The 10,000-nt window shown below is 40.9% G+C and overlaps 1 protein-coding gene and 1 pseudogene across 1 annotated transcript in view; both read right to left on the bottom strand.

Moving 5' to 3' along the window:
- The window catches only part of LOC138003382 (ATP-binding cassette sub-family C member 4-like), a 23,408-nt gene that overhangs the window by 8,877 nt on the left and 4,531 nt on the right, over positions 1-10,000 (bottom strand). The window contains exons 3-4 of the mRNA XM_068849426.1: positions 1,816-2,195; positions 1-1,316 (exon numbers count right to left, since the gene is read on the bottom strand). The exon at positions 1-1,316 is cut by the window's left edge and continues 21 nt beyond it. Of these exons, the coding sequence (XP_068705527.1) occupies positions 1-1,316; positions 1,816-2,195 (1,696 nt within the window). The remainder of the gene's footprint in view (positions 1,317-1,815; positions 2,196-10,000) is intronic.
- Positions 6,965-7,799, bottom strand: LOC138004213 (craniofacial development protein 2-like; annotated as a pseudogene).

The raw sequence follows: 10,000 nt of genomic DNA, 5'->3' as shown, positions 1-10,000 counted from the left end.
CAATCAAGGCAACAACAGAAGCTGGATGTGTTCCGCTCGTAAAATATTCCCAGTAAAGCCTAAATGACACGTTTCCAATCGCTCGATGCTCGTCGGGGATTTCCAGCCCTTTTGGTTCGTTAGCAGAAGACTGGCTGACAGGTGGATTCCTGTCGACCAGATATTTATCGATGGAAACATTCATAAGGACGCCATCTACCTTGCTTCTTTTTCTTTGCTGTGGTGCTTTCTTTTCGTGAACACGACCATTGTCCAAAATAACAATTTGGTCAGCTTCTTTTAAGTGTCTGGAATGGTGAGAGACTAAAACTCGAATCTTTTCACTTAATAGACCACAAATGCATTTCTCAAATATTTGGTCACCAACTTTCTGGTCTACAGCGCTGAGTGGATCATCAAGAATGTAAACATTAGCACACGAATAAACAGCTCTAGCCAAACTGACACGAGCCTTTTGTCCACCACTCAGAACGGCTCCTCTCTGACCCACAATCGTCTCATCTTTTTCCGGAAATAGCTCGATGTCGTCCTTCAAAGAACAAGCTTCGACAACCGTGGCATACCAATCTGGGTAATAAGTCTCACTAAACAGAATATTTTCCTTGATCGTTCCAGAAAACACCCAAGGTTCTTGAGGGACATAGGCTAGAGGTTTCGGATACCTTACAATTCCACCAGATAAGTTGACTTCTCCCGCAATCGCAGAGAGTAATGTGGACTTTCCACTCCCAACCTGACCACAGATGACGGTGAGACTCTTTGTAGGTGTCACGAAACTGACATCGTCAAGAATATACTTGTTGTCTCCATTCATTTTGTAACTTAAATTTGACACAATCAGCGAATTTCCTTTGTTTTGAGAGGACAGATTTAGTTCCTGGATCTTATTTGTGTAGTTTGTTTGACTTCTTTCTTTATTTCCCTTGAAAAAATATGTGTTCGTTCTCTCGCACGAATAACTTGTATGGTTTTTAGTGCTTTCAGACTCATCATAATCTTCGCCTAAATTCTTTAAACAGTGAAAGTTGATGGAAGACGATGGTAAAGTTTCCAAGTGTAAGAACTCCTCTATTCTGCTGAGTGACACAACTGCTTCAAACACAACTGGCAACCCTTTTCCCAAGCTATCAGTCATATGTAATTTCAAAAGATTCATAAAAGAAAGCATCATGAAGGCGCTTACTGGAGTCAATTCCAAATTCCCCAACACTAGAAACAACGTGGAAAGAAAAACAGCAATTGAACCTGAGCAAGTAATTATTGCCTCAACAGATGACACCAGCAGACTCTTCTGACGAATCTTGGCTATCTCTTGCCTGCAATTGAAACACACATTTGATAAGGTCTCAGCAACTCGTATATACTTTGTGTCCATAATATAATGTCCTATGGATGTCCAGTTCCACTTGAATTTTTCACAAAGACCTTTGGGTACATTCACGTTTTCATAAAAGATCCCCGGTTTGCCCACACGCCGGAGAAGCAAACGTACTCACTACAAATTTGATCGGAAAAGGGATTCCTGGCTAGCGAAATCCCGAAATTTAAATTGCCACCTCGCTATATTATGCAATGGCTTAATCATTTTATAGATCGAGGATTCCACGTATGTCACCGTTATAAAATCTGAGGGATGAGGGACATATTTCTGACCAGCGTATTCTCTTACAGTCCGTGCAAGACAGCTTGCGCGTTTTATCAACGACCCATTTTCTTGTCAGCCAGTCAAGGAGCGTGTAAGTCAGTTACTTAGAGAGACATTCAAGAAAGTTAGTCAGTTTATTTTTCTTTTTAAATTACGAGTATGTGCCTTACCTTCTTATTTCTTTCAGTCTTTCTTCATAGTTCTGTTCCCAACCTTGAATCTTCACAGCTCGTATCCCAGAGACCAGCTCGTTCGTTAACGCGATACGTTTATCGGACATTTGAGCTGTTTGCCATCGCAGTTTTCCAACCAGAAAAGAAACCACTAGAAAGTATGGAACTAAGCCGAGTAAAAGTAGTATTCCAATCAGAGCCTTCCAGTGAAAAAGATTGAAAAACAAGTAAATGACAACTGGGACAAGAAAAATCAACGAAATCATTTCAAAAAACCAGCGAGGAGCCAATTCCATTCGCTGAATGTCATTGGACAACAAGTCGATGACGTGACCTCTCTGAAACTCTTGTAGTGTTCTCTGTCCCACAAGAGTAATCTGCGACGCAAAAGAATAAGAGACAATGGTGAATGGGCTTTTAATCACTAATTGGACGTGATTGGGAAGTCATGCGCGCGAGTTGTCTAGATAAAAGAGCATATTGCGTAAACTTGCTGCTCTGGCAACCCCATGATAAAGGAATAAATAATCGACCATTAGTACCCATAAAGAATTGGTGGAGAAAAGCATCAGCTAGGCCAGGCTTGAACAAATTGTTTTGAAAGGACCACATAGTTTCACCGACAGGGGTTGAGTATAAAACAACGAAAAAAGAAACATCTCAAAGGAAATGTTTTGCAGCGCTCCTTCTTTAATTTGTTAGAATTCCACCGACCATGGCTGATAACCAAACATGGTGCGATCTAAGATCACAACACAACAGCTTGTTCCATTTCGAATTTTCAATAATTATTTCCAATCAATTTCTTTTCTTTATTTTTGGTTTTCTTTCCTTCTCTTTTATGATAATGATTATATAATTATTTAGAACCTGCATAATAATGATTAGTTTATTAAGCAAAGGAGCTCACTTTCCATGTACATGTAATTTAACAAGATGAACTTAATTATTCCTTGTACCTCAATCTCTGTATCTGTTCAGCACCTATATTTATTGTATTTGCAAATAAAAAAAACAAGAGTAGGACGGGAGCCAGTGAGAGCTAAAATCGAAGAACCTTTCACGGACGAAACACTGAGAGATCTGAAAGAACAAAGTAAATTTTTAAACTGACCATCTAAACTCTAAAATACGAATATTAGATGTGGTTACATTACCCCTTTCATCCATGGGTGACGTTTTTGTGTGTAACCGCTTTCCCTAGACCGAAACTGCCCTCGGGTTATTTCCATGGATAAATCAAAAAGAATATAAGAACTTCACGTAACTGAATAGCACAGTTTATCTCCTCCTTGAGGTGTCTTGGCGAATCATGAAGCAGAACTAATTTTCAAGGTCAGTGAACTAATATCTAATTATATTTTACCTTGAGGGGAGTCTTTTACTGTGTAACCGCATCCCCAAGGGTAACATGAAACCTGAGCTGCACCAAAACCAAGCCATTTACCCTCTGGAAGGCCCCAAACCCAAGGTGTGTGTAACCACAGCTATTAATTAGCAGCCGAGACCGCTAATCATCATAGAGCCCGTGCCTATGTTAAATCGTGCAAATTTCTAACACATGTTATAACCCACTCCCTTTTGCAGAAAACGAAATAGGCAAATGAAAGACCTTCCTTATGCAAACGGCCCCTAAAAAGTGTTACCATACGGATAAATATTACAATATGGGTCCCAGGAGCTCTTACAAATTTTCGCTTAAGTGGTTAGTAGAGTTTGCAGAGAAATCCTGAGACAACTCTGTCATGCATAATAAGACAGTCTTGCAGTTATTTCGGGACTTGGCGGACACGCTGGGATCTTCTCAGCTCTGGTGGCTTCACAGGAGAAGTAGGCGTTCCTGCCATCACGGGAGCCGTGGTTGGACGTGGTTGATGGGGTTCCGTGACGGCAGGCATTCTTGTGGTCAGGCCAGCCCTGGATGATAACAGTTTTCAGAACCTGAAGTGACTCATCCTTCTCCGTCTCACGCCGGATCTGCAAAAGTGTCTCTTCACAAATTGGTAAGTATTTGATCATGTTGATGGTTTCAAATGAATTTCATCTTTGTGTACATGAAGGGAGATATGCTCTGCATGGAAAGCGTGTCAGCAAGAAACATTTGTTTCCTTTATCGTACTGGACTTCATGGTCGTGCTATCGTCCATTAAAGCCTCTCAGGGGCACGATGGTGAGACCGCCAATCATCATAACGCCCGTCATCATTATAGATCCTTATAGCCCCAATTGGGGTATAGGGCTGCAACAATGACCCTCCTTCAACGATTCTTGTCCTTCGCAATTGCCTGAGCCTCTCCAAATGTCAGACCCATCTTACTTAGTTCAATCTCAGCTGTCTTCTTCCAAGTGGTTTTGGGCCACCCCCTTTTCCTTCTGCCTGCGGGCGTCCACCTAAGGGCAACCTTGGGTATCCACTCTGGCGGCATTCGTAGTACATGTCCCAACCATCAGAGCCGGCGTATGTTAATTTCGAGGTCGATACTGGTGCATCCAGTCTTCTTGTAAAGGTCGTTGTTGGAAATTTTGTTGGGCCAGAAGATGTTGCAGATCTTTCGCAGACAGCTATAATTGTGAAAAGCACTGACTTTGTTTATGTCCCTTTTCACAATTCTCCAACATTCAGAGCCATACAGTAACAGAGACTTGACGTTACTGTTGTAGATGCGCACTTAAGTCTTAAAGCTATACTGTTTAGACTTCCAGATGTTTTTGAGTCTACTAAATGCACACCTGGCTTTGTTAAGCCTGGCCTTTATGTCCTTCTGGACACTGCTATCCGTACTGATCACACTCCCGAGATAAGTGAACTATATGTTCTATATGTTTCTATATGTTCTTTAAGTTCTATATGTTCTATCGGTTCTCCATCGATATATGTTGACTGACCTTGCTGCACCAGAGTTGAGACACATGATTTTTGGATCTCTGTTCAGTCTTTTTGCTGATAGTCAGTCCCATCATCTTGGCATTCATATTATAATAACAAAGAGGGCAAAATTACTGAATGCTGATTGGTCAATGAAGAGGGTATTTTTTCTTAATTTTGCTTGAGAAGAGGGCAAAATTACTCGCTCACGATTGGTCGAGCGCCAAAAATTCTCGCTCCTGATTGGCTGAACGTACGTCTTCCACATTCAGTTGGTTTCTTCTGTTTGAGCAAAACAACTTCGTCTTCATCGAAGTTTGTCTTTTAATATTCGCGCTGCATTCGCCGAAAAGGCATAAAGATTAAGAACTAGCTTTAAAAGATGATCTGGAATTTGAATTTTCGAGTGACAAGAAGTAGGGCAAAAGAGTTTTTTCATGAAAAGCTTAAAACTTGGATCGACTTACATGGCGTCCGCCGGCGTAGCGGGATTGTGTGGTTGAAAAACAAAATGATTCCTTTCGTCAAGGGCTTTCAGTTTACCACGACATCTTGCAGCTCAACAAAAAAGGTCACAGAACAATTTGCCATTGACGGGAGGAACAAGTAGCTCAAATTTGGTGGATTTCTTTGGACAAACCGTTTGCTATGTTTACGGATGCGTATTTGCAAGTGGTAAAAACCCCTACAGCACAGGTGAATAAAATAAATTGAAGCTTAACATTTGGTTTAATCGTTGTTACAGTTGTTCACGAATGAAACTCGTATTTTCCTCTCGAGTGGATGTAAATAACAATCATCTATACTCGTTTTGGACGCAAAGAACAAGTTGACTTGCTTGGCTGTTTGTTAGTTGTTTTGCTTCCGAGCGAACGAGTGTTTTAACTCCGCTTAGCTGTCTGTTTTTCGAGGTGCCTCAACAGTGTTAAGAAAATTTTGCCCTCTTTGTTATTAACAAGTAATCGCAATGGGTCCTCGTAAAATTAAGGATTAATATCACTTGTGTCTTCAGAAGTTGCTGAAATTGCCCTCGTCGCTGCGCGACTCGGGCAATTTCAGCAACTTCTGAAAACACGCGTGATATTAATCCTTAATTTTACTCGGCCCCATGCGATTACCTATACAAATCGTCAGTTTTTTCCTGAAGATGGGCAGGTGTTGAAGAAAGGACGGCAATAGCGCCAGCAAAATCAAGGTCTTCAAGGTGAGAGAAGAGAGTCCACTGTATTCCACGGGGGCGTTCGGAAGTTGTTTGGCGCATCACCCAGTCGATTGTAACAAGGAAGAGGATAGGCGAGAGTACGCAGCCCTGACGCACTCCGGATGTTACTTCTGTAATGGAATTTCCGAGGATGATACTGCATTCAAAGTTATTGTAGAACATCTTAATAAGGTGGATAATCTTATATAATATAGGTGGTATTCTATAAGCTTGGAGGATCTTTCATAACTTTCTCGGTGTATACTATCGAATGCTTTCTGAAAATCAATAAAGTTAATGCAAAGAGATGTATTCCATTCGAGAGAGTGTTCCAGCATGTTGCAAAAGTCTGGTCCATACAACATCTTCCTCTTCTGAACCCTACTTGTTCTTCTCTGAGTGCTGTATCAAGAGGGCTGTATCAATAGCCTTTTGAATGCGCTTAAGTAGTATCCTGCAGAATATCTTGCTTGGCACAGAAAGTGGGGTAATTCCCCTCCAATTATCACAGTTGCCGAGATCACCTTTCTTTGGGAGCTTGAATGTAAAACCTTTACTCCAGTCTTTAGAGACAAATTCTTGTTCCCAGATCTTGCCGAAGAGGTCTGTCAATAACCTGGATGATGTAACTACATCCGCCTTCAGCAGTTCAGCTTGAAGTGAATCAATTCCAGGAGCTTTTCCATTTTTCATGGCTTCGATTTCCGAGCGAACCTCTGCTATGCCTGGGGGGCTGGTGCTTATATCAAGATATGATGCAGAAGAGGTTGAATTTGCTGGTTTCTCTGTATCTGGCCGATTAAGGAAGGACTTCTGCAAAGTGCTGCACCCACCTCGAAGCTTACTTCCTTTCTGTTGTTATCACCTTACTCTGCTTGTCTTTTACTGGCATACTGTGGTTAGTGTTGCCTCGCTAGCCAGATTCTCGATGAACTTCCTCTTGTCCTTTCTTGCACTCCTTTCCACTTCTCTATCTTTATTCTTGTACTCCTCCTGCGTCCGTTCAATCTGCCTTGATGACTTAGAATTTAACATCTTCACCTTTGCCTTCCCCCCTAGCTTCTATTCTGTCCCATGTTTCAGCTGATAACCATTTCTTGGTCTTCTTTTTCTTAAAGCCAACAGCTTTCTTTGCAACATCAGCATATGACTCCTTTATTCGTTTCCATGAACATTCCACAGAATCCTGATCTGTTTCATCCTCAAGGGTGGCAAGTGCAGCAAACCTGTTCTTAAGTTCAATACTGAAGTTTCTTCTGACCTCTTGCGATTTCAGCCGATTGATATCACACACTTTCCTGCGTTGTTTATTGGAGGCTACAGCCATAAGCTCTAGTTTGATTTTTGCGAATAACATGTAGCGATCACTAAATGCATCTGCTCCCCGATATACTTTTACATCCAGTAGAGATCTCTTCCATTTCTTGTTCATTATTACATGGTAGATCTCGTTGATTGTACGATCATCGGGGGATTTCCAGGTAAGTTTGCGAATATTCTTGTGTGGGAAGATTGTTTCCCCTATTACGCAATTATTATTCAAACAAAAAGCGACCAGCCTTTCTCCATTGTCATTAATGCAGCCACAGCCAGTAACCGTGCCTATGTTAAATTCTGCAAATATCTAGCACATTAAAGTGGCTTAACACAGTTTTTAAGCTGACGAATATGCCGTTACCATGGCAACACGAATAAAAGTAAACAGGCCTTCAAAATCGGTTTTGTTTATTACGTGGAATGCCGAAGGCATCCACGTCTTAAAACCGGGCTGGAATCTTTTGTTTGTTGGTAGTCACAAATGTGCATACCCCACGGATATTGAATTAATCTCTGTTCGGGTGGATTGATTTATATTCCCTACGGTATTTCCAAACTTCCCTGCCCCGAGGAGAACACCTATACTTCCCAAGCCATCACGATCTTCCTCTGCTTGCGCGTTAGACCACTCGGCCACCGTGACACACTTCCGACAAATTGGTGAAAGCAAAGATTTATAATAGAATCTTTCCGCCCGCCATGATTGTTTCAGTATTAAACTATTCGATAAAGTGGATAGATGCTTTTTCTTTGAGAAAGGCAAGCTTTAAAGGTAAGGAGAATTTTCTACGTTATTTCTAGATCTTGCTTCGCACTTGTGTGTTCCACACTGTGAACATTATTATTTTGCTTACAACGAATACTTCATTAGAAGCATTTTGCATAGAACGAATACGTACTCCAATATTTCTTGGGAACCAGTTTGTTCGCCGTTTTGACGTAGAAAGAAAATAAGAAAATAGCTTTGAATGGCCAAACAAGATAAAAAATGAAATCAAGTTTAAAAAAAACGAATTAGCTATCGCCGTCTCGGGGACTTCGCAGCCGTCCCCCATCCAAGTACTAACCTCATTCGGAGGAGCTTAACTTCAGCTGACACTTGGACTAGCATCAACGATTGTGATCTTTATGTTAAATTCGCACATAGATCTTGTCGAACTTTATAACACTTGAAAGAAAAAAAAACGCACTAACAAAAACCAGGTGTTATGCCGTCATTTTGTCACAGATGTATCCTTTGTTTCGTGAGTTGTCAGTAAACACGCAAGGTATAACTTGATCACAGGCGGCCGCTAAAATCGATGTCACTTCCGATTTTGCGATTTTACTTGTATGACCAAAAGTACGATAGAAAAATTGAACTCTGATGGAACGTAACAAAAATCTCCCGAAATGTTTTTCGCTGATGGCAAATTGTTTTATTCTCGATCGACACTTCCTAAAAGTTCCTTCTGCTCTCCTTAAAAACTACATATTAATATTTATTTACTTTTTCGTCAATATTTGTTTTGCATAAAGCAGGCTAGCAAAATCTGTACCTTGCTTTGTTCGCATTTTTGAGCGTTAAAATAGAATTTTTGGGCGTATGTTCCTGACAGCAAAAGTCGCATATTTTAACGTCCCCCATCCAGATACTAACCCCGCTGGAAAGGGAAAAAAAACTTCAGTAACATTGGTCTTGGAAAGGTGTCAGAAGCTCAGAGTACACGCTTAAGCTTGTGGTGAAAAAGAAGTTGTAAATGATCAACATATCGGCTTTGAAGCCAAATGTTTCTCGATTTCCTGTTATTTTCTTCAATCGTTCTGGGCTTAGTATTTTACTGAACCACATGTCTTCTTAGAGGGTATATAGCAAAGATGTCTACCATGGCACCGTAATGATTTACGATACCAAACAATGTCGTGTACTATTAGAGCTACATATTGTGCAAGGACTTGAATGTCCTGGAAAAAACAAAACGCCGCTCAGTTGACAGTTATGGAAAAAAACACTGTCAAGTTACTGCACTACCACACGCAATGCGTTCTTACTTTAAACAATATCCCGTATCTCCTCAATTCTACCCCCCCCCCCCCCCTACCTCCAGACTAAAAATCCCGTATCCCCACAGTTTTTTTACCTAATTATCCCGTATCCTGATCGCTTCTCGGGCTTTTGGCTAAGATTAGTTTCTTGGCCAAGGACTACGGTCAAGTACTATTGTACAACGTACGGTACTTTTTCAGTGCCGTAAGGGGCAGGCACAGAACAGTTTCGGCTGTTTGTCTGTTCTCTCGAAAACGATGACAAGGGTTTTTTGGGTTTTTTGTTCAGCTCGAGTGTAGAATCAGGACGAACTGTTGTAGTTTCTGATAACTATTTACTACTTGTAGCTTTTGTTGAATTTTGAATCGATGATAGAGAGAGTTTTGGCGATCTCAAGCCGAACTGGACTACTGGATTTAAGGATTTTTCTTAACGAGATTTCAAGTTATTGTGGAACGTTTGGTACCAAGTTATTGAAATCAAGATTATGGAATTGTAAAATTAGAACTTTGGACTGGACTATACAACACGCAATTACGGAATTTTTGAGCATTGAGAGAAATAGAGCACGGATGTTGTCTTCTTGTCTTCGCCACGGCAAATTTATACAGTTTGCAAGGAACTAAACCAGGATTACAGAACCAGACGTCGATTACAGGGCCCGGTTGTTCGAAAGCCAATTACCTTAATCCAGGATTAGCGTAAACTTTTGTTTCATGTTTTCAACTTTTTGGTCACAGTTTCCTTTGCTTATTTTTGTTTTTCAAGATTG

This window comes from Montipora foliosa, chromosome 5, assembly GCF_036669935.1.
Source record: "Montipora foliosa isolate CH-2021 chromosome 5, ASM3666993v2, whole genome shotgun sequence".
Lineage (NCBI taxonomy): Eukaryota > Metazoa > Cnidaria > Anthozoa > Scleractinia > Acroporidae > Montipora > Montipora foliosa.
Note: the sequence above shows the minus strand (reverse complement) of the source record. Positions and strands in the feature narration are given on the sequence as shown.